The sequence below is a fragment of the Saimiri boliviensis genome, chromosome 5 (genome assembly GCF_048565385.1).
Source record: "Saimiri boliviensis isolate mSaiBol1 chromosome 5, mSaiBol1.pri, whole genome shotgun sequence".
Taxonomy (NCBI): domain Eukaryota; kingdom Metazoa; phylum Chordata; class Mammalia; order Primates; family Cebidae; genus Saimiri; species Saimiri boliviensis.
In genome coordinates this window covers 63,664,347-63,687,448 of record NC_133453.1, presented here as the reverse complement: position 1 = coordinate 63,687,448, position 23,102 = coordinate 63,664,347, and the positions used below count along the sequence as shown (strand labels likewise).

The window sequence follows — 23,102 nt, the reverse complement described above, 5'->3', positions numbered from 1 at the left end:
AGGAAGGAAGGGTAGGTAAAAGTGTCATTTCTTCAGCATTCTGTGCTGGTCTGGAAGCATACCTTCTGGCCCCACCGGCTCCCTAAACCATGGTAAATTCATAGCTCATGCACAGACAAAGACCGTTGCAATAGCTAGTGTATTTTAGAATATAAATTTGGATATATACATAGCTTACACACATGCCCAGAGTGTTGATTATCAATGTAGGTAAATGTTTCCTTTTGTAGCTAGGAAAGAGCATAGATTTGTGTTCAAATAAAGACCTTGGGGAATTACGCATCACACACACACTTGCCACCTTCTTTCTTACACTGACTACACATCCCCACCCCCATTATGGTGTTTCATGCAGACAGAGTAGCAGTGACTTGCGCACAAGGTGCCCTTCTAATTGGCTCAAATGTGTCAACATCAGAGCGTTGAGGCAACAAGCGAACATTTTTTTGCTGCAGAAATTTGCATAAACCTTCAGAGAATGCTTTGCCATCCCAAGCAGCACTTTTCAGCCCTGGACTGCGGCAGTCTGCCTGGAGAGGTCTGTAAACGGTTTAGAGAAAAATAGTACTCTCCAATGGTAATGCCGAATGAAAGAACCAGGCCTTCTGAGTGATTTAGGCTCTTGGTTTGCAACGACCAGAAACACACTAAAGAGAGTGTGGGTCTCAGTGGTTTTCAGAGAAGTCAGTTCAAGGATGCCATTTTGTGAGGTTCCACAAAGCCCACTACAAGGCTTACCGCCATACAAGTGGAGAAAATGTAAATATGGCTGCTTTTTCAGTGCAAAGTCTCTTCGCGGCCCTCATTCCCCAAGCTGAAAAGGAGAGTAGTAAAGCTCTGCTTTTATTTGGGTAAGACAGGGAGCGGATAATGAAGCAAATTGACTATTGAGATTACTTCTCAGAAAATTTTGGAATTGAACAAGTTCTTTGCTCATATATATATGTATATATATATGGAATATATATATATGGAATATATATATGTGTATATATATATATATATATATATATATATAATACATACACACACACACACACACACACACACACACACACCAGTATACCAGTGTGAAGTCTTCTGGGCTTGTGAGGGCCCAACAATCCCCATCTGCTTGTGTAATTTAAAATATTGTTTTCTGCTGCAATACAGAAGGTAGTGCTATTTCACATCCAAGCTTGTTGTGCTCTCTGCTTCCCCGGTGTTTGCTGAATCCTTGGCATCTGGGGGTGAACATGGAAGGAGAGAGAACATTTTAATGGACGCTGGCTGCTGCCGAGGTTCCCTCCAGCAAAGTTAGGGCCCACTGGATTTTTTTCTAGAAAGAATATGACTTTTGCTGACAGATGGCAGCAAAAGTCCTTTAATCAAAAACATCCAAGGTCATCAGAACTTTTTCAAGGGATAACAAATGGCCTGCTCCAGAGGGTGCTGTGCTGCTTCCTGCTTCAGTCCACATACACTTAGGCACTTACTGGGTGTGATGATGTTAATAGCAGAGAACTTATACACAGATATCCAATACAAATATTTGTAACATAATATTGTAAGTGCAAAGATACTGTCTTTAAAAGGATGGGGCGTGGTGAACCTCTTTCAGGCAGGTTCTGAAGGCTGGATGGCTATGCCCATGAGGGGACTGCTGGAGGCCAGCCAAGGACATTTACCTTCAGGGGGAGTTCTCCATAACAGTTCCTGTGAAAAATATAAAGGGAATGTGACACTGGCATTTAAGGAAAAGGAATCATTCTTTTTTCTAGGCTGATCTGAGGAAGCCACTCTTTTCCTGAAGAAGTGTTACCCCTTTTCAGTATTTCGTTGAACAAATTTTTCAATGGGGAAACATTTGGGGTCAAGGAGAGAGGGAAGAACTAGAATTAAATTCCATAACAATGAGAATTGTTCTTAGAGGGGGATGTAGACCAAGGAGTTTCAGAAGGAATCCAGAAACCACCACCCTGTCTGTCCAGAAAGATGCTTCTGTGGAGAAAGACCAGGCAGCGGGCTTTCAAAAGGGTATTTCGGTGAGATTGACAAGTACCTAAAACCATTTCCAGCCTTTAAGCTGGTTGGTGATTATCCTATGGCAGAACCTCCAGGGAATGGGAGGGACCCAAATTTACGTTGTAGTTGAGGGGGCACACTTTCTTGGCCTGCAGAGACTGGGTGGGTTTTCTTCCCAAGATCACTGGGACTAGCTTGCAAGGAGATGAGTGGGAGGGGAGAAAACCGAAAGTGGTTGACTGGCTTTGGGGACAGGCCGTTTCCTGAGGGGAGGGGAAGAGAAGCCAAGTGCCTGGCACAGGGTAAGAAATGGGGGGATGTTGCTGTGGGGATCGCTTCCCCAGAGCGTGAGCAGTACATTGAGTTCATTTTCCCTCCTTCACAATGGCCAACTTCGCAGAGGTTTTGAGCCAAACCAAAGAAAAGAACACACACACACACACACACACACACACACACACACACACACAATTCCTAGAAAAAGAGAGAAAGAGAAGTGGGGGAGGGAGGGAAGAACCACGAAGGGAAGAAAAAAGGGAAAGGTGAAGAGGGACAGAGAAAGAAAGAGGAGGAAGGAAGGAAAGAGAGAATGAAGAGAAAGAGGAGGAGGAGAAGGAAGAGAGGAGGCGGGGGAGAGAGAAAGCTAAAGAGGAAAAAACATGGCGCTTGCGAGCTGTATGTGCAAAATCCGCAAGGAATTGCAGTAAATTCCTTTTTGTTTGAAGAAAATTTACAACTTGGTAATAGACCTTTTTATGACCTATTTGCGGTCGTCATTGGCTGCTGCTGGTCATGTGCAGGCGCCGCTCGCCTTCACGGCCTTTTTCCTGATTTCCCAGGCGAATTTCCCCCCGCATTCTGCTGTCCCAGAGCCTCACCCCCTCTTTTTCTAACCTTTGTCTCTGCAGCGGTGGGCTCCAGTCGCCGGCTGCGGGATTGCGGAGTCGGCGGCAGCCTCGGCTCCCGCCCTGGCCCCACCGCCGCTCCCTCGGTCTGCACCGCTACCACCTCCCGAGCTGGTGGGGAGCCTGGGGGAGGGAAGGCCTGGAAGGGGCCCTAGGCGCCGAGTCCCCCGCCGGCGCCGATACCGCCTGCCGGGAACAACTGGCCTGCTCGGGGCGACTACAGCCGCGCGCTTCCGACGCGGCTTCTTCTCCAACATGAGCGGGTCCCTACTGCCGAGAGTGCGCGCCTCGGGGCAGCGCCAAGTGGATTACAGCCGCCGCCCGGACCGACCGCCGCCTGCAGCAAGGCAGCCTTCGGGTAAGAGTCCCCTCCTCCCCGCGCCCCAGCATGCCACCAAGAAGCCTAGGGCGCCGACCCCCTTGGGCAGCTCGGGGAGTCCAGCTGCTCCCCTACATTTCCCCGGGAACTAGGGGTCGTTGTCTGAGCCCCTTCCCCCAATCACTTCGTTGTTAGGGCGTCCCCTGGGTCCTGGGGTGGGATCCAGCTAGGTTCAGAAGTCTAAGCGGGTAATAGTATTTCCTCCAGAGATTCTGAGAAATGGGTAGCCACAGACAGGATCCCACTGCCTAGATGGAGAGCCCCTCAATCCCACCCTGGGAAAGTGTGTAGACGGGTTATTCCTGAACATCTCCACTTTGCTGGGGGTCACTAAAGGCATTTTATTTAGAGCTGTGGTTTTTACGGTGGTACCTGGGAGGCTAACAGGTGTTTTTTGAGGGTTGGGGCTTGGGTGGGGGTGGGGTGAATTCTGTGTTCCCAGGATGTGCTTGGTGTTTGAATCTAGGCTTTGGTGACTGATGCTGGTTTATTTCTATGGTTGATGGTTTTATTGGGCCTTGTGATGTATGAGATGGAATTTTAAATATTTTCAAATTTTTCTCTAGTTCTTAGAGAAATTTTTAAAGAACTCAAGATAGGCTCTTCCCACGTATGATAATCTGTCAGGTTAATTTAGATTACTTTACATCGCAAAACGAATGCATGTTTTCGGAGGTAATGGTATCAGAATATCTGGTGCAGGTCTTGGAAAAAAACCAATAGATCTTTCAGAAATATAAGGCATCTCTGTGTTCAAACATAGTGTTTTTCTTATTTGCCAGAGTAGATCTTTTATCTTTTTGCTCTCTAAATGTATTGGTAGGTTTCTCTCTCTCTCTCTCTCTCTCTCTCTCTCTCTCTCTGTCTCTCTCTCTCTCTCTCTCTCTGCCTACCAATAAATATTACATTGCAACATCCTTCCTTTGACTTCAAAACTACTGAACTGAAACAATATGTATAAAAGAAAATCCTTTGCAGAAGGAAAAAAAGCTATTTTCTCCCACTGATTTTGAATGGCACTTGAGGATGCAGTTCGCAAATCCTATTGCCTATTCCCTCGTGAACATTGTGAAATGAAACCTTTAGACAGTCTGCCGCATTGCGCATGAGACTGGCCTGCGCAAGCCGAGGGTATGGTCCCCAAAGCACCCAGTGGTAAATCCTAACTTATTGTTCCCTTAAAATTCCAGTGTAACAGCATTGACCTTAAAAGCGTTTCTGAACAACAACAACAAAAATGTCATCTTTGTGGAAAGATTTTTTTTTTCTAATTAATGACGGAATCATGCTCATTTCAAAATGGAGGTCCACGATTTGTGGCCGGTTGATGCCTGCAAATTCTCCTGGATCACTAACTCTGATCACTTACAAATAAGAAACCTTGAGTGATTTGGTTTTTAATTTGGAGTGTTTGTATTTTGTAACTATTTCTCTACTACAGTTCAATGGCCTTTGAGATAATTATTTGATCGGAGTAAAAATATATTCCCCACTGAAAAGCAGGCACCTGGATCATGGTTTCTAGGCCCCGCCGAGTAGATCCGGATCAGGAAGAGTCCCTAGGTCCGATGGGACCCCAGTGAGGGGTGGGGGTGCGGCCCTGACGGCCAAGCTCTAGGTTCAGAGCTTTATTACTTTTCCCTGGGTTCTGTAGCCTAGCGCGCTTGGGTAACTGAAAACCTGGGTTGGCTGCTGGTCCGGTTATACAGCACAGGTTGATGTCATGGGCAGATGTGGAAGACTGAAGAGCTCTTTGTAAGCCCCGTGGTAGCATTAATTCTTATTGGAACGATATGGTCGATTGCATCTAAGGGAAATAATTCGCAAATCACAGGAACTTGGGCCATTAGTCCACAAGGAGACTAGTTCGTGCTGTTGCCACTGGCGGAAATAACCCCATTGTTTCTGTTAACCTAACAAAAAAAAAAAAAAAAAAAAAAAACAAACAAAAACAAAACAAAACAAAACCAAAAAAAAAAAAAAAAAAAAAAAACGAAATTTTAAAACGTGGGACCCTAAGAGCTGAGAAGCCCGGAAGTGTAACTCGCAGCGTCCTTGGCCCAAACCTCTGTCCTCGTATAGATCAGGGAGCCGATAACATGTCCCGGTCTTGGTGACAACGGGTCAGGCCGTAAGCTGGGCTTGAGATCTCTTCGAGGACCAGGAGAAAGAGCGAAGCTCTCAAGGGTAAATGTAGCCAACCACGAGGGCTGAAAACGAAGCGTATTTTCCCATCAGATGTTTCTACAAATAAATACATTTCGCCAGAGTTCTGTTTTCTGAACCCGAGACGCTAGGGAAATCGAACAAAGACAGTATTTCACCCTGGGTTGGCAGGCAGCTGTTAGAGGTATTTACGGCCTTGCCTTGCCGCAGTGCGGCGACCAGGCAGCGGAGTAGGGATGCGGGGGCACCGGAAGCTCGGGAGAAGCCACCAAGAACTCAGAATTCCAACTGAAATTCAGTTTAGGGTCATGTTTTCTGAAATGGCGTGAACAGATGCCCTCTTTCTAGGGACTGGTCCTTTCGATTTGGTAGTTTTGCAGAATAAGGGAGACGTTGTGCTCTCTGGATGCAGGGTGGTTTTCCCCGCCTTGAAGAACGACTCAGGGGAAGCAGTGCCCTAGATGTGACACTTCTGATCCACATGACAACGTTTAGAGTGTTCGTTGGCAACGAGGAGATGCTGCTTGTTCGGCGGAATAGGGTTTGCAAATCAGAAAGGACAGTTGAGGCTTTGAATACAGGGTTTCCAGAAAAAGAAAAGTATGCTTCCTGCTTCTTTGAGATGAGGTTCTCAAGCGCCTCTGCATCCAGGCCTAGAAGCGGTGCGCGGTGCCTCATCCGCGGTGCGCGGTGCCCGCCTCCCGCGGTGCGCGGTGCCCGCCTCCCGCACCGCCCAGGGCCTCGCAGCGCGCTCTGTACACACGCGCGCCAGGCATCCAGCGCATGTGCAGTGAAATGACCCAGCCCGGGGACTCCATCGGCCAAGCGCGGGTGGGGGCAGTGGGCGAGTGGACTCGAGCAGGAAGATACACCCGATCTTTCCATTCCCTCTTGGTCAAGGCTCGCTACTCATCTTGCCTTTATCTCAGCCTTCCCTGTGTAGCTAGCTGAACAGTTCGACCTTTGGCTGCATTTCCAATCATCATGACTTATCACCTCACCCCAATTTAAAGCTGTATGCTAGACACAGGCTGCAAATACGAGATGGGGGCCAAAGGAATACTCTTCTTTCCAGTTGTTATACACACACACACGCACTCACGCACACACACACATCATATAGTATATATTTGCCCCTCGGGGAAGGCTCTAGATTTTTTTTCAGCCTGGTGCTACTGCTTTGGGAAAAGGCCTTTCCTTCTGGCGCCTGCTCAAACAGCCAAACTTCAGGCCAGTCTTTCAGCTCGACCATCCCTGGATCCTGTTACGCCAGCACAGCACGTTCGAGGGCTCTGGGGAGGGGGGTTGGTGGCAGCGGCTGGGCTAAGAGCAGTCAAATAAATAAATAAATGAACAATTAAGGGCTTCTTTCGCCTGGGCTCGCTTGATTAACGGGGGACGAGCGCCTCTGGGCCACGAGGTTGTTGTCTGTGCTGGGGTGGGGTGTAGGGGATGAGAGACGGCCTCAGGGCCCTCTCGCTCATTCCAGCCGCCCCAGGGGACATTGCACATTCTGGTGCGGGGAGACCTCCGCCCGCCCGAAGTCCCGACCTCAGGTTTCCGGGGCTGGTGGTCTCCTTGCTCTGCTGTCTAGCGCCTCGTCCAGGAGGAGGCGCTGTAGGACAAGCGTCTCGCCGGCTGCGGCAGGCCGGGAGGGCGGGAGCGGAGGGCTCGCCACTCGCTCCTCCCTCTCCCCCGCCCTCTACCTCCGCGCGCAAAGTGTGTGAGGCCTCCAACAAGGGTCGACGGTGCTGCGCCCAGCCCCAGGGGTTCCCTTCGCCAGATCGGCAGTGGAAGCAGCTCCGAGGCCAGGGAGCCTAGGGTCGTTCCGGGTTGGCGGCCCACCTCGCTTTCTCCACCCTCCCAGAGGGGGCGCGATTTCCTCGTGCTGCGCTCCGTGAATCCTGTGTGGGGCAAGCTGCGCCCAATCCTCGGATCCCAACCAGCCCCTCCCTCCTGCCGTTTACCTTGGCCCGGACTCCTGGTACCCAGAATGGACAGACTTGAAAACTACATCCTTTAGTGCCACCTCGAACAGGCTGATGGGCCTTTCCTTTGCTCACTTAGAATAGGGCCTGGGTCCTGGGAATCCCTGGAGACTCTCAGAGCTTGGGTAAATTCTTTTTGCTCAACAGCTTGAGAGAACTAGCCAGATGCGGATGTCTACTTCACACCACCCACCCACCCTTCTACCACCGTGTCGCTCATTTCAGGCCTTTTGCGGGCTCTACTGGGCATTCTTCGCACCAGCTTCAAGAGCCAGTGACACCTTACTTAAATAATGCTCTGGCCCAATATCACTGATCCTCTGTTATCTCTTAGCAACAGTCTTTTGCTCCACTACCGCCACCGCCCTTCTGGAGGGCAATGATTCTCAGTGAAGACCTGCATCAAATCTCTTGTTTATAATGCAAGTTTCTGGGTCCTATCCCAGACCTACTGAATCCCAATATCCAGATATGATACCCAGAGATCTGCATTTTGTAAGCACTCCTCCCCACAGGGCAGTTAGTCTGCAAGCTTATGTTTGAGAACTACTGGTCTCTTATCTCTCCCACTCCTTTAATGATTACTTGTTCTCCAAAGATCAAGTTCCCTCTACCTCGACAACTAGGCATTCCCCAGAGCTCCTAGGGTTCCACCCAGGGTTGTGTTTTTAATGTCACCACCCTATGAGCTGAGTACTTTCTCCCATTTTAGGGAAGGCGCCATGGATCCCTTACTTTTGGGTTGGAGATTTCAAAGACAGCAGTTATGGGTTCAGACTGCCATGGTACCACTTACCTGTTGTGTGACCTTAGGCAAGTACTGAAACTCTCTACACCTGTTAATTTCTTTGAAAAAGAGGGATAAGAGTACTTTCAAGAGTTTCTACGAGAATTTTTACTTACTTGCACTACTATATGTCAGGCACTAACTGCTTTACATACTTTAACTCACTGGTTAAGTACTTAAACCAGTGTTTTGGCACATACCAAGTATTCATTACATATATATTTCTTATTATCCATCCCCCTTTTGCTGAGTAATCAGGCCTAGACTTTTAGAGCAAAAGACCCCTGGTTCACTCACCAAATTCTTGAATTCTATGGAGGACAAAACAGGTTTGAACACACAGGAAGTAGCAGACTCAGGAGAACATAGTTCTGGGACCTAACCTACTGCTGTAGTGGGTCACATAGTTCTGGCCCACTGGGTCTCACTGTCTGGCACCTAAATGTTTAGGGTTACACCCAGGCTGAAAGTGGCCCTAGCTCCTCAGTGGGCCTGCGTCAGGGAAGGGAGTCTTCACACCCACACAGGCATGTCTTCGACTCCCACAGACGGGCGGCTTCAGGTCTTTTCCCGAGAGCAGGCCCACTGATCCAGCTCCTGCAGGTCACCTTCTCCTTCACCACCCTGTCCTGTCAGTCACACCCACTGGGCTGCTTGTTCCCCTTGTTCTCCTACAACCCCAGGGCAAGGACCCTCCTTAATCTCTTAAAATCTAGGGCAGGATAGGAAAGCAAAAGACCAACAGCAGCCAAGGAAGCCGAGGAGCCCCACCTCCACCCCCAACCCTTCTCACCCCTTCATCTGCTTGTGACCCAGGATCTGTACTCCAGAGCTGTAGCTGAGCCTCAGCTCCCAACATGTGTGGGGGTTGTAGCTGGAAAGGGTATTTTTATAATGCAGCATAAAAGATGTACAGAATTTCAAAGAATTGGAAGGGTCAATAGAGAATTTGAGGGATAAGTCCTCATCCTTAGTTCTGGATGCCATGACTTCTGTCTACAGACTTTTTTCATGAGAGCCTCTATAGCTCTTGGACAAGCTGTTTTGCTTGGCTTAACCAGGAAGTCCTCCTGGTCAGATTTTCTCTCAAAACATGCAGTTTCTTCTGCTACTAACCTTGTCAGGCAGTATTCTGCCTATAGCCTAGGGCAGCGCTTAGCTCCCTAGTCACTGCCATCTCCTGTTCCAACAAATCTTGCTTCTCCTAGTACTTGGCCACCTCAGCTTCTCCTGCTCTTCTTGGGACCACTGGAGCCTTTTCTAGCCTCCACCCTGCTCTCAGACGTCCTGTCCCACCCACCTCCCCAATTGTTTTGGTCTCATCTCTCACTATTGGCCTTTTCATCTGGGGTCACCGCTTCCGCCCAGAGGTCCTCAAGCCAGAGTACCAATGAGTGATTCCATTGGGGCGGGGGGAGGTGGGCAGGGAGAGCAGTGTTTCTCTTTTGGTGATAGAGTATAGTGCCAGGAATACAGAGTGACATTTCTCTCATGCTTGGGACTCCCTGCTCAGCCCTTCTCTGGCTACACGCCCAGAGTATATCCTTAAGTACCAGCCCGGGGCAGTCTCCTTTCTCTACCTGTCTCTGGCCAGGAAGTACATTCAAAGCCCCTCTTATCTATTCTAGTTGTACAACCATTTAGTTTAAGAGGAAAGCTCCACCCGCTTCAGGCAAAAGGCGTCTTAAGAGGCAAAATGAAAATATTCTTTCCTGGAGCCACCTAGTAGGAGACATTAAGGTGGGTAGAGGGCTGACTTTCATTACGTTTGGAGTAGAGCTGCTGCCTCCCAGGATCCCGTCTCTCTCTCTTCCTTACTGTGAGCTACTTTGGCTCCCAGGGGTCAGAGGAACCTACAAGGTGCCCTATCTCATGGGAGCTTTCTAGGCTCTTTTTAGCCACATGGGGAGGGATGGTACCCAGAGTCACACTTTACCTAGAAATTAATTCCTTCCAGGTTTTTAGGAAGACTCAACTTGTCCTTCCCCACTGTCTCTTCCCTTAGCTCCATTGCAAGTTCTTGGGAGACTCCCCAACAAACTGGCACATGCTAGCTCCGCTCTTCCCATCACTCAGCTTCTCTTCCCCATTCCACTCTCTTTCATCTACAGAAGACCAGGAGGAGGGGAGGAGAAAAGGAAGATGGGGAGGAGGAGACAAGAGAAGATTATGGGAAGGTAGACACTTCCTCTCTTTACTCACTTTGTCTTGCTTTCCTAAGATCAAGACATAAATGATGTCTGCCTCAATATCTTCCTTTCATCTCTCCTTTTCTTTACTCACAGCTAAATATACAGATAGGCTATGTGATTTTATCTTTTTGTGTAGGCCACAGTAAAGGTTGCAAGCATGTCTCAGTCACCATGCTTCATCACCATTCTTTCAAAGAATGTCTATCTAGCCCTGACTAGCTACCCAGCACTGTTTCAAACACCATTTCTCCTCAGTCTTATCTTTTCCTTACCCCATTCTCAAAAAAAGCTCATCACAATTGCCTGGAAAGTAATATGTACTGTGATTAATTTCTTTTTTCTTTTCTTTTCTTTTTTTTTTTTTTTTTTGAGACAAAGTCTCACTCTGTCCCCCAGGCTGGAGTGAATGGTGTGATCTTGGCATACTGTAACCTCTGCCTCCCGAGTTCAAGCAATTCTCTTGCCTCAGCCTCTCAAGTAGCTGGGATTACAGGCACGCACCACCACGCCCAGCTAGTTTTTGTATTTTTAGTAGAGATGGGGTTTAATCATGTTGGTCAGGCTGGTCTCGAACTCCTGACCCCGTGATCTGCCTGCCTCAGCCTCCTAAAGTGCTGGGATTACAGGAAAATAAAGAAAGCTCTTCTCAACCCCTCAAACTATTATTATTATTATTATTATTATTATTATTAATTTGACAGCTGCTTGTTTAGTGCTAATCAGAATCAGAAACTGTTTTGAAGAGTTTATCCATTTTTAAAAACAGATACCATCAACCATAAAAGAAAAATATATGTCTACATGCCTAGTGGAACAAAAAAAGAGAAATGGATGCTTTACAATCCAGGTTAACAGCCCCCTGCTCTCTAGCTAATGACAGTCAAATCAGGAAATGGGTTTGGAAGTGCATGTAGAATGGTGGAAAGTGGGATGCAAAGAGATCTTTGTATGGAGGGTTTTTTTTTGTTTTTGTTTTTGTTTTTGTTTTTGTTTTTGTTTTTTAATGGGGTTGGTGGGACTTTCTGATGGGAACAGTTGCAACTGAATTTGATTTTGATTTAGAAATTGTATGTGTGTGTGTTCTACAAATCTCCACAGAACATCCATTATTTTCATCAGAATAGTCAAAAACACACGTTTTTACACTGTTTGGTGGCAACTCTAGTGGGCTATTGAAGAGTGCTGGGGAATCAATTCTCTTTTTATTTATGCTCCTTGGTGGGAGCTGGGGGCATCTTTCTCTCTTTCTTACCCCCACTCAGCCTCCCCCAAGCAGAGAATGCCACATTCTCCTAGAGAGCGGCCTCAGGCCCAGGCTCCTTTTCTTGGCTTTCTCAGCACGACAGAGGCAGTGTACTCCCTCTTCCTCTCTTAGTCTATCTCCTTGGTGGGGGCAGCAGTATGGGTGAGGGGGTAGTTCTCCTAAAAATCCCACCCAGTTTTGAGCCCCCAAAGCTCCTGAGCCCTGATCCCTGTGCTTGGGGGCACCGTGGGAGTGGGGACATCTGACTTCCCAGGCTTGGATTCCTTGAGAGTCTCATTTGCTTCCTCACACCCTGTCTCCTTCACACCAGGGCTGTTTTATTGTTTTATAACCTTCTTTAGAGGTTCAGTTGCCAAAGATTCTGATGGGGCTATTCTCCACTTTCTCACTTTACCAAATCCCAAGTCTTGATGTTTTAAGCAGTTTGGTCACTTGCAAACGCTTTCCTTTCAGATCTAAGCAAATTATAAAAACCTCTAGGCATGTGGCTACCTTCAATTTTCTCCAAACTCATCCACAACAATACGGAGGGAGCCAAGTGTTAATCCTAACTGCCACTCTCACCCCCAAGCCCACCCAGCCTCTCTCTAACCAGCCTTTCTCTATTGAAACTTGAACAAAATCTCAAATTTCCAACTTCTGGTATAAGCAAGTAAGAAATGGCTTTTGACTTTTCTCTTTATCACATCTAGAGCTAGGAAATTATTGAAATAAAGGGGTTGATGGTACTCACAGTGAATGCAGCCAAAGAATCATAAGACATGCCCACCAATCAGCCTTTTCCAAATAGCACTATCTCCCAACTTAAACAGCTTCTCTGAAAAGATGCTATTTGAAAAGCCTGGGTATTGATATGAATATGACCTCCCTTGCATCTTGGATATTTGGAACTATTTAAATCTGAGGGAACAGTTGCAGCAAACCTTTATTTAGTGAATAAAAGTTTAAAGCCAAAGGTTATTTATGGTTCTGCAGAGATGAGACCTGAGTGGCTATTTACGAGCACGTGATTCCAATAAACTTTGTTTTATGGCTTGAGAGTTGACAAGCCAAAATATAATTCCCACCATAAATTAGGTTAAGAGCATACAAGTGCAGATGCTGGGTTCCTGGAGCAGCAATAGGAACGTGAGAGGCTCCAGCCAGCACCGGGCTAAGAAGGAGACAGTTCTACTCAGCTCCCCTGCCCACTAGGAAAGAAAAACAGTAAGTCACTTACTACTTTTTCCACAACAACTTCAGAGGTGTGGGATTTCTCTGTTCCTGACTTTTCTGCTTAGGATGGGGAAGAGTCTCATCGAAGTTTATTCTAATTTTAGCCTAAACCTAAATTAACAAATAGAATGAGCATCTTGATCTCTCACGCCCTCCCTTCTGGATAGGGACAGTTCGGAATTGAGGGTTCCCACCTCACAAGAGGGACTTACTGTCCCTCTCCTTCCCATAAGAGTATCTCCTTCAGAAGTGGAATAAAACAATGGTATTCTGGGTGGGGGAAGAAAGAGAGGGTGAGGGTAAAGATGCTTTGTCCCTGAGATTTCTGATATTGCTTTCTTATAATAATATTAGGAAAGACTGAAAACTTAAAACAGGACACCAGCCTCTGGGAGGAACATTGCTTTATAAGATTGTTTTCTGGGCTTTCCAGCAGCAATCCTGAAAAATTGATGTCATACCCATAGAGCTAGATAACAATCTAAAGCATTGCCATTTACCTTTAAACCCATTGATTTTCCTCCTTGGTTATCATTTGGGTCTTCATTTTCCCCTGGAAAATGCTCTTTGTTTTGAATTGGAGTAGAAGTGGTAAGGCAAGTACCAGCCATGCTTGATTCTTCTTTGAGGAGAAAACAGGTTTTGGGAACACTGGTTGGAGCTGAGGAATTTGAAATCAACCTGAAGCTGGAAAAGAAGGTTGAATTGCTCCCAGGGTGACAGAGATAGGAAGCTGGGGTGAGGGGCAGATGGAGCGGCTACCCCTCCCCAGTGGACCTGCACCCACCCAGCCGGATTGCGCAGAAGGAAACACACAAAGGCCCATTTTCTCCTCGCTTCCCGTTTTCCCACTGGGAAAACCCTGTTACAAGCGGCCTGACTTGGGCCAAATAACCAGTGAGGTTTTGCCCAAGGGTGCATGGAGTGGGGGAGGTAATGGAGACCGAATTGTCTCATAATCCGTCGCTCTGCCCTTGAGGGACTGCGGTCTCCAGCTCCGCGGAGAACTTTGCGCAGTTCCCGGGGACGGGCACCTGAAGCAGGGAGGTCTGGGTATTGGTGGGGTATCTTGACCTTGTCATTTTTCTGTGTGTCATATGTTTCTGCTTTGTTATCCTGTGAAATTTAAGTGACCCCCGTTTTCATTGCAACAGGTTCGGGACCATGAGAGAGCGCCGCTGTAAGTACCTTCCCGTTTCTTCCGAATCGCGAAGTGGCGGTACCGATCGCGGGAAAGTGGTGGGCTTAGGGCCGAGTCTGCGGAGTGGGCGGTTGAGGAAAGGCCCTGCCTCCCCAACCCCACCCCAACCCCCACCCCGGGCCTAGCCTTGGGAGGTTAGCTCGCTTTGGGAGGTGGAAGCGCTAAATCCAGCTCCTGGAAAGCTTTTCTTGGGCCTGGTTCACAGACACCTGCCTAAGGGAACGGGCCGTGGCGTTTCGCCCTGATCTCCTTGGGCCTTCCTGGACCTTCGTGGCCGGTCCCTGCTCGGCACAGGTGCAGCTCTGCCAAGGCGCTCACTTCTGTTAAGAGCTTGCTAGTTAGCAACCTGTCCTATTAACGACCTGCGGCATCAAACCAAAGCAATAAACACCAAGGCAATGCGATCCCCTCCGCAGTCCAGCCCTTCTTAGCCCGGTCCAGCCTGGCCAACCTTCTGTTTTTAAAAATATTAACTGAAAAAAAAAAAACAAAAAAACTCAATCCTCTGTGGCCGTGGGTGTGTTAAGTTGCCCGCTTCTGGGAAGGGCTGTGAATTCTGAGCTTTACCGGACATTCCCTTCACCAACCCTCCCCCGATCTAGTTGCAGCCTTGCGGGCCCTGGGTTTGGGACACTGGCTGAACGAGGAGGGATACGGTCCTTCTTTTCACCTCTGCTTCTCTGTAACTGCAGTTGGAGGATTTCCTCCCCAGAGTCGCTGTTGCTGCAAAGAGACATAGGAGGGTGGAGCGGGGTGGGGTGGGGCCAGAGATTCCTGGGGCCCTTGGCTTGGATGTTTGGATCTTTCTGAGTTGCCTGTACCGCGAAAGACAGGTACATTTCTGATTAGGCCTGTGAAGCCTCCTGGAGGATCATCTCATTAAGAGGATGGTATTGGCGGGAGAGTCACAAAAAGAACTGTGGCCCCTCTCTCACTGCAAAACGGAGGCGATTTTATTTTAATGGGAGATAGAATATGAGAGGGCTGCAGCAACTAGGCACCCACCTTCCTTAATGGTTGGAAAATCTGGGGCTGGGCTCAGCGGCAGGTTTTTTGGCCCCGCTGGGCTGGGCAGTCTAGTCGACCGTTTGTAGGCTGTACACACCCCTAGAGGAGCAGTTACCCTCTATACATCAGGCTGATACAAGTGAAAGGGGCTCTGGGCTCCAGGCTGGAAAATCTGGTGTCCTGGGGACCCCGTGGTCTTGCTTCTCTCCTCCCCTGCACTGGCTTTGGGTGCTTATCTCTGTGGAAGCTGCTTGCTAGCAAACCCACATTCACTGCCCGGTAGCTGAACACAGCACAAAAAGCCCGTGAGATCAAAAGCGTTAGTATAGGCAGTTGAGCGGGAGGTGAATATTTAACGCTTTTGTTCATCAATAACTCGTTGGCTTTGACCTGTCTGAACAAGTCAAGCAATAAGGTGAAATGCAGGTCACAGCGTCTAACAAATATGAAAATGTGTACATTCACCCCGGGTCCCCAGCCAGCTCAGCAGCCTCCCCCAATTTCTCTGGATAGAGCCTAGGCCCAGTGTCCCAGGAAGGTGGGTACGTGGGAGTCCTTGGCATTCAGGGAAACTGGGGGGAATCTTCAGGGACAAAACAGATTCTGCAGCCTCATAGCCCTTGTTAGAATGGGCACCCAAAAAATCCCTACGAAAGTGGTAAAGTGATGGAACCAAAGCATTGGGGGTGTGTGCAAAGTGCCATGCCTGGAGGGTAGTATTCCTGCCCCGCCCCACCAGGCCCAGGCCTAAGCTCGAAGCTAAAGTTTGAATTACGTGGGAAGTAGGAAGGGCAATTAAGACAGGGGGGGAAAAAAAAAGCACTTTCGGCCCACAGCCGTTCAAAAGCCCCACTCATCCTGGGCATCCCTGTGCCCCTGAAATCCATCCAGGCCCTGAGTGAGTCTGCGCTCCCCATGCCCTGAACTGAGGGGCATGCCCTGCGCAGTGCCGAGGCACTGGGGCGGGTGAAATTGGTGAACTTTTGTACTCTTGTGTGCTGCTGTCGGCAAAGCAAAAATAATGAAACTTTGTGATATGTTTGTAAATGATTTCGAATGACCCCTCGCCCTGCCCTTCACCATTAGCGCGCCGGCCTCAGCCCAAGGCGGCTCGGTGCCTGTGAGCAGCGCCTGCCTCGGGGTCTGCAGCAGCCGCGGAACGGAGAGGCCAGCCCGGCTCAGGGCCCATGAAGGTAAATGCGCGACTTCTTGAAGAAGTAGCTTTGGCAGACAACCTGGCTTGGTCAGGCAGTAGGAAAAGCAGTGGACAGAGCATATTCTCCTCTTGCCTCTTTTCCTTCTGCCGCTGAGGGCATTTGTTCCTTTCTGGAAAATACCACTTGATAAGGAGGGGGGGGTTATTTGGATCCTGAAAGGGGGGTAATAAAGCCGCCATCCCTGGGATGGATTATTTTTATTTCTTTTTTTCCCCTTTCTTTCTTAAAAAGAATATTCTGGTTGCTAGGCTGCTTGGTAACCCCGACCCTGGCAAAAGAATGAGGAAACTCGTTGCTTCAAATTGTCGCCAAGCCCATCAGGCTACCTGAACTGTTTCAGAAAGTGCGAGTGGCTGCGTTGGGCGGTGGTGACTCAGAGGAAGAGGCTGGGGCTGGCAGCGGCCTAGGCACCTCACTCTGGGTGGGACCCAGAGGTTGTAACGTTGTCTATATATACCCTGTAGAACCGAATTTGTGTGGTATCCATATAGTCACAGATTCGATTCTAGGGGAATATATGGTCGATGCAAAAACTTCACGTTTCTTCGAAATAGCCAGAGACCAAAGTGTGAAGTGGAGACTAAAAGCAGCCGACACTGGTCAGCCGCCTCTTTTTGTTTTATTACCTTGGACTCCAGGAGGATCAGCTGTGCCTGGTGACACAGAGCAGCATTTTCCTCTCCAGAAGCTCCTCACCTTTAAACAGAGGATCCTGTGGGTGCTGAAAAAGAAAAGGAAAGAAAGAAAGAGGGAGAGAGAGAGAGGGAGAGAGAGAAAGAAGGAAGGAAGGAAGGAAGGAAAGAAAGAAAGAAAGAAAGAAAGAAAGAAAGAAAGAAAGAAAGAAAGAAAGAAAGAAAGAAAGAAAGAAAAGCCTAATTGGTTGCATGGATGCAAGACCAAAGGGTTAGGTTTGGCAGTAATAGGGAGTGAGGTGCAAGGCCAGCTTGCCCAGTCCCAGCTCTGCCCTCCAGGGACATGAGGTGCAAAGGAACTCTAATGGGGCTCGCTGGTATTTGGGGCCCTCCTGTGGGAAGAAAGCAAGCTTCAAAGAAACCCAGTGGGGAGCTCTGGGGTGCATTTGAGCGAGTTGAGGATACCCTCACCACCATCCCAGCCCACCCCCAGCTACCTGGGCAAGGGCAGCAAGGGCCTCTTGCCATTTCGGCAGGGCCTAGCTTCGGCTGGGAACCCCCGGGCTTGGGCACTGGTAGAAAGCATGGTGGTTACTCATTGCCTAATTTGATTCAAGCTGGCCAGATTCTGGTAACTTTCGGGTGACCCTGATGAAGACAAAGCCAGGACGGCAGCCTTTGTATGGCAGAGTCCCAGCTCCCGCCAGCCGCAGGCTGGGCGGGCAGGCAGGAACCCTCCCCGCCTGGGGCACTCTGCCCAACTAATGGGCGACTTCGCCCACCCACCTTTCATTGCTCTGCTCCCCAGTAGGAAGATTCATTCTCCCTTGAGCTGTGTCTATTTGGCTTGTGTGTGGGGGTTGCTTTCAGTTGGGGGTGATTGGAGCGGGGCACGGAAGGTTGGCAAAATCAGTGACAGACAAAAGCTGGGATTACCTGAGGGGAACGGGGTGCTGGGAACTGGAAGTACATTAATATCTGGCAGGGGCTCTCAAATGTGCCACAGCAAGCCACTTGATTACACGTATGTTATTTAGTTAAATTTGTAAAAATTATGAGATGCTCACCAACCCGGTGATAAACTTGCTCCCTCGCCATTGGCTGGCCTGGTCACATGGCCGCCCAACTTTATTCAGTTGACAGCAAGTAGGAGGGCCCTATGGAAGGAGAAAAAAAGACAACACGAGAAAAATTAGTATTTTCTACCTTCTGAAATTAATGGTCATGAGTTCGTATATTGTGAACTCCAAGTATGTGGACCCCAAGTTCCCTCCGTGCGAGGAATATTTGCAGGGTGGCTACCTAGGCGAGCAGGGCGCTGACTACTACGGCGGCGGCGCGCAGGGCGCAGACTTCCAGCCCCCGGGGCTCTACCCGCGGCCCGACTTCGGTGAGCAGCCTTTCGGAGGCGGCGGCTCCGCGACCGGCTCGGCGTTGCCCGCGCGGGGTCACGGACAAGAGCCAAGCGGCCCTGGTGGTCACTACGCCGCCCCGGGAGAGCCGTGCCCAGCGCCCCCAGCGCCTCCGCCCGCGCCCCTGCCTGGCGCCCAGGCCTGCAGTCAGTCCGACCCCAAGCAGCCGCCCCCCGGGACGGCACTCAAGCAGCCGGCGGTGGTCTACCCCTGGATGAAGAAGGTGCACGTGAATTCGGGTAAGACTCTGGTCTAGCAATCTCTCTGCCAGCATCCCAGCCCATTGGCCTGGGTCCCCTGGAAGGGTGTGCGAGTAGGTGGGGGCGTGTGGAGCTTCCATGGGCGCCGCAATTACTCTCCCCATAAATTTTTATAGCTGAGGGAGCAGGCCAGGACCATGTGGCTGGCTGCTCCGCTGTGGGCGCAAAAGGGGGTGGGGATGGGGGTGGGGTGGGGGAGGACTCCATTTTCAGAGCAGGGGGAAGGCTGTGGAGGAGCAGGGGATTTCCAAAATGCTTTCTGGGGTGTTCCGGACCTGATGGTGGGCCTGGAAGAAAGAGCACATTTGGGGATCCCGCCCTGCAAGCCTGGGGTGTGTGGGTGTGTTTGAGGAGGTGGGTGGGAGTGAGCGTGTGCGTCGGGGAGAGGGTGGGAGGGAGGAAGCAAAGTGAGCTTGGGAGCACGCGGGGAGGGCCGTGGGGCTCCGGGCGCGGCAGGAAGTAAGCGGCGGAGGCGAGGGGCCTAACTAGTGGCCGGGCGCTGACCTGGCTGTCCTGTCTGTTTTGTCTCGCAGTGAACCCCAACTACACCGGTGGGGAGCCCAAGCGGTCCCGGACGGCCTACACCCGGCAGCAAGTCCTAGAACTGGAAAAAGAATTTCATTTTAACAGGTATCTGACAAGGCGCCGTCGGATTGAAATCGCTCACACCCTGTGTCTGTCGGAGCGCCAGATCAAGATCTGGTTCCAGAACCGGAGGATGAAGTGGAAAAAAGATCATAAGCTGCCCAACACCAAAGGCAGGTCATCGTCCTCGTCTTCTTCCTCGTCTTGCTCCTCCTCAGCCGCCCCCAGCCAGCATTTACAGCCGATGGCCAAGGACCATCACACGGACCTGACAACCTTATAGAAGTGGGGACCCTGGGCCCATCTCTCCCTGCACACCAGGCTGAGCCGAAGCTGCGGGGGCAGGCCGGGCCTGCTGTCACCTTGCTGGGCTCTAAGGTACTGTGGGGTGGACCTGGGACTAGCAGGCCGCCCTCGGACTAGGTTAGCATCCTGCCCGAGGGCAGCCCCCTCCCTAGAGCGGGATGGGGATGGGAGGGGGGCGGGATTCTCTCTCTATTATATGGCAGGAGCTACTGAGAACACAAAATCTTGGCGAGTCATTAAACTCATGAAAATCACCGCTCTTGGATTTTGAATTTGCAAATGAAGGTTGGGTGCTTTATCCTACTGTAAATGTGGACTTTCTCCCCCACTCCACCCCTCCAGGGAGCTTTGTGGCTTAATAATGTGGGGGAGTTGAGGCAGAAGGTTGGCCACCCTTGTGCTAGGTGCTTTCAGTGGAAGCCAGAGAGCTGGGTCAGGATTTCTGAACTTTCTGGATTGTCTATGGAATTTCGTGTGATTAAAAAATATATATTTTGCTCCCAGTGGCCCTGTGTCCAAAGAAATGGGTCTAAGAAGGAAGTGAAAACGGGTTATTTTATGTTTAGATATTTGCTGAAATATTTATTTGTTGGGAAATGTGGTACAGAAAAAACCGACACCTTCATGCCAAAAATCTTAAAAAGGTGAAAGGCACTGAACTTCAGGGAGCAGAATGAGAGATATGTGCACTTACTTCTGAACTCCACCCCCACCCCAACCCCCACCACACACACTCTATGGAGGTGTGTGTAGGGGCTCTTAACCCTTCCAGAAGGAAGCAAAGGATCCACTCAAAGTTGAGTTCCTGAAAATATATTTCCATATGTGCTTTTTTCAGCACTGTGCTTACCACCAGTTCTGGGTGATTAAAGGAAAGGGGAAAAAACGCAACAAATGGTCCAACATTTTCCTTCTGGGGAAAGAAAACAAAACCTCTATGCACTGGGTCGTTAGATAATGACTGAATTTTCTGTTCCAACTGGATTTCAAATGCCCTGAATACCCCCACATAGCAGTGTTTTACAGGAACTGGTGTATGGCCTGTGTAGGGGAAGAGCTGTGTGGTGGGGAGAAAGTGGGAAGGTGAGGAACTCTTGCTTTAAGAAAGAAAGAAAAATAAACCTAATTGAATCTAGACATCCACAAAAGTTAGCCTTAGAGGTTTTTTTCCTCCTGAAGTTTTAATTTTTTAAAAAACCAAATCTAAGGAAAATTTCCTCAGCCCATTAATTAGAAGCAGAATATGTAAAAGCATAAAAGTTTTCAAGCACTCATCTTTGCCTTGAGAATAGTGCTTTTTTAAAAAGAATCACTCTCAACAGGAGAGATGTTCTTTAGTCATTTTTCTTCTGCCTCGCCTGGGAAGGGTTCAAAGTTCATTTTTCTAAAATGCTGACCCTTAAGCATAAGGAGGAAAAAGTCAAAGGTAATGACCAGAGTTCATATACTTAGATGAAACAAGGCTTCCCAAGGCCTCAGGCTTGGGAAAAAAAGGTTGTAGCTATCAAAAAGTGACCAAAGTCAAAGAGGGAGAAAGGGTAAGCTTAAAACTTAATTTTATGATTCAGAAAGGGGATATTTTTTCAGTGCTTCAAAAACACTTTAGAAGGTTTCTGTGGTAATTTAAAAAATATATTTAAGTGGGAGGGAAAAAAGAGTTTCTCTGTAGGCGTGTTCTTTGGCTGTGTCTCCTGAGAGCTGAGGGCAGGTATTCACTGCAGTCCCTAGGCTGAAATTCCGCTTCTCTAAAGTGTCTTCCAAGCCTTGGTCTTTTGTATTAGACCCTGGGGACTGCTCTTTGTTCCTCCTTGGGGTGAGCCTGGCTCTCAGACTTGCACATGGCAATACTTGAATATCACCACGTCGAGATATTAAAGATGGATATTCCTGCATTATTCACATCATTGTTTCTATGACAAAAAGCACAGAGTTCATACATAGTCAAGACGTCTTTTTTCTGACGCCCTCACGTAGAGAAGCTGAAAAGGTATTTTACTGAAGTTCGGGTAAATTACAGAATCAGGTTCATCCAGAGGACAAATTTTCTATTCGATTAGCTGTATTTCAGCCGGGAGAACTGACCTCTAAACCCTTAACCTTTTGGACTCTAACTACCCTTCTTTTCTTTTTTCCTCTCTAACGTGGAGAGCAGTCTTTGGATGTACCATTTGAAAGGAGCCGCTATCCTTAGGCAAGTTGGAAAGTTGCTAAGATTCTTTCCTAAAACTTTAATCTGTGTATTTATTAAACCTTCTCCTTGGGAAGGGGAAAAAAGTATATATTTTCACAACATCCAACTACATATATATTATAGAAATTTGTTATATAGATTTTCCCCCACCTCAAAAATTCAGGTTATTCACCCCCAGCTTCAAACCAAATGCCACAAACACTTAACTGACTTCATCCCTGCCCCAGAGGAAAGCCAGGAAACATGTTTTCATGAGGAAAACCCAAGCTCCTTCTCAAACAGCCCCACTACTTTGGACAGTAACTTAATCAGAGAAACTTCTTTGTTTATAAGTCTCAGCTCTCCTTCTCAGCTTCCAGGGATTCTTTTGAAATGTTAATGGAGCTTGGATGGCCCAGAGTGCAGCCCCCAACCCTGAGGTCCCAGCCGGACTTCAGCATCCATTTGGGCCCACAGGAGTAAGTCAGGGAAGGGGTAGGACCCCCCAACCACCTAGGGCAGGGAAGGAAATGGGTTTCCATCTGGGAACGTGCTCTGGAGAAAGCTAGGTGTGGAAAGGCTCCAGTGCCCATTTGCTATTATTTGTTTCCAGTTTGTTTCTTTACATATGAGCCAGAAGTGTTTGTGTTGGTGTTTAAAAAAAAGAAAAAAAAAAAAAAAAAAAGTGGTGGGGTCCTGACTAGGGAAGGGGGCGAGTGAAGTGTTTGCTGAGGATGTTGCTCCTCTAACTCCCATCTCACTCTGTCCATTGCAGCCTTTTGTTGTGAGATGACATTGTCAGTCAGCCCCATGGTGTCTGTTCACACGAGATGCTTTTTAAATAGAATTGACCAATGTTTTGCTGCCACTGATTAAAGTATTATTTATACTAATTGTTGCTTGTAGTTTTGATGTAATTCATTGATCTATATTTAAAATAATAAAAGGTGTAGCAAATCTCCCTCCTGTTTGGTGCCTTAACAGAAGTATTCATCCTTTGTTAAGTCTTCTAGAAGCTAACATTTAATATAAACAATTTATTATTTTCTGCAATAAATTAGGCACCATTTTTGGGGGGTGGGGTGCCTAAAGTGTGAAGGTTAAACCTTGTAAGGCTTAGCAATTCTGTTATTACCCCCTCCCTCATATACACATACTCCCAATTGGCTATCATATTTTGTGAGCATTGGGAAGCCTGGAGTTGAATTCAGGGTACAGAGTGTTGGGTGTTAATTTTTTGAAGAAAAAGAAGTAATTGCCCAGGTTAACAGGGGGATGAAAGTTGGCATTCTGCTGGGCCCAGCCCAGCCCCCAGATCCTTTTGGTATGGAAGCCCTCAGAGGAAGTCTTTGTGAAGTGGTGGATGAGACACCTTACCGGTCTCCCACCCCCAATGTAGGGAGAGCTCGCT

General features: G+C 48.6%; 1 protein-coding gene across 8 annotated transcripts; it reads left to right on the top strand.

Annotated features, from left to right (window-relative positions):
* The first annotated feature begins 2,703 nt into the window (after window positions 1–2,703).
* Window positions 2,704–22,652, top strand: LOC104653400 (homeobox protein Hox-D4). Of its 8 annotated transcripts, none has more exons than XM_074399438.1 (4): window positions 2,704–3,267; window positions 14,055–14,080; window positions 16,196–18,609; window positions 19,164–19,500. In XM_074399438.1, the coding sequence occupies exons 3-4, from the start codon at window positions 18,177–18,179 to the stop codon at window positions 19,496–19,498; spliced, it is 768 nt and encodes a 255-aa protein (XP_074255539.1). In that variant the 5' UTR covers window positions 2,704–3,267; window positions 14,055–14,080; window positions 16,196–18,176; the 3' UTR covers window positions 19,499–19,500. The 8 variants fall into 8 exon arrangements, with proteins under 8 accessions (XP_074255539.1, XP_074255538.1, XP_074255537.1 ...); XM_074399437.1 differs by having other exon boundaries at window positions 14,307–18,609; XM_074399436.1 differs by having other exon boundaries at window positions 2,704–12,891.
* The last annotated feature ends 450 nt before the right edge of the window (window positions 22,653–23,102 follow it).

Bases quoted from the DNA above. Each gene is read 5' to 3' on its own strand.
- LOC104653400 (XM_074399434.1), top strand. From the start codon at position 18,177: ATGGTCATGAGTTCGTATATTGTGAACTCCAAGTATGTGGACCCCAAG. The intron at 18,610-19,163 runs GTAAGACTCTGG...TTTGTCTCGCAG, and splicing joins GAAGGTGCACGTGAATTCGG to TGAACCCCAACTACACCGGT.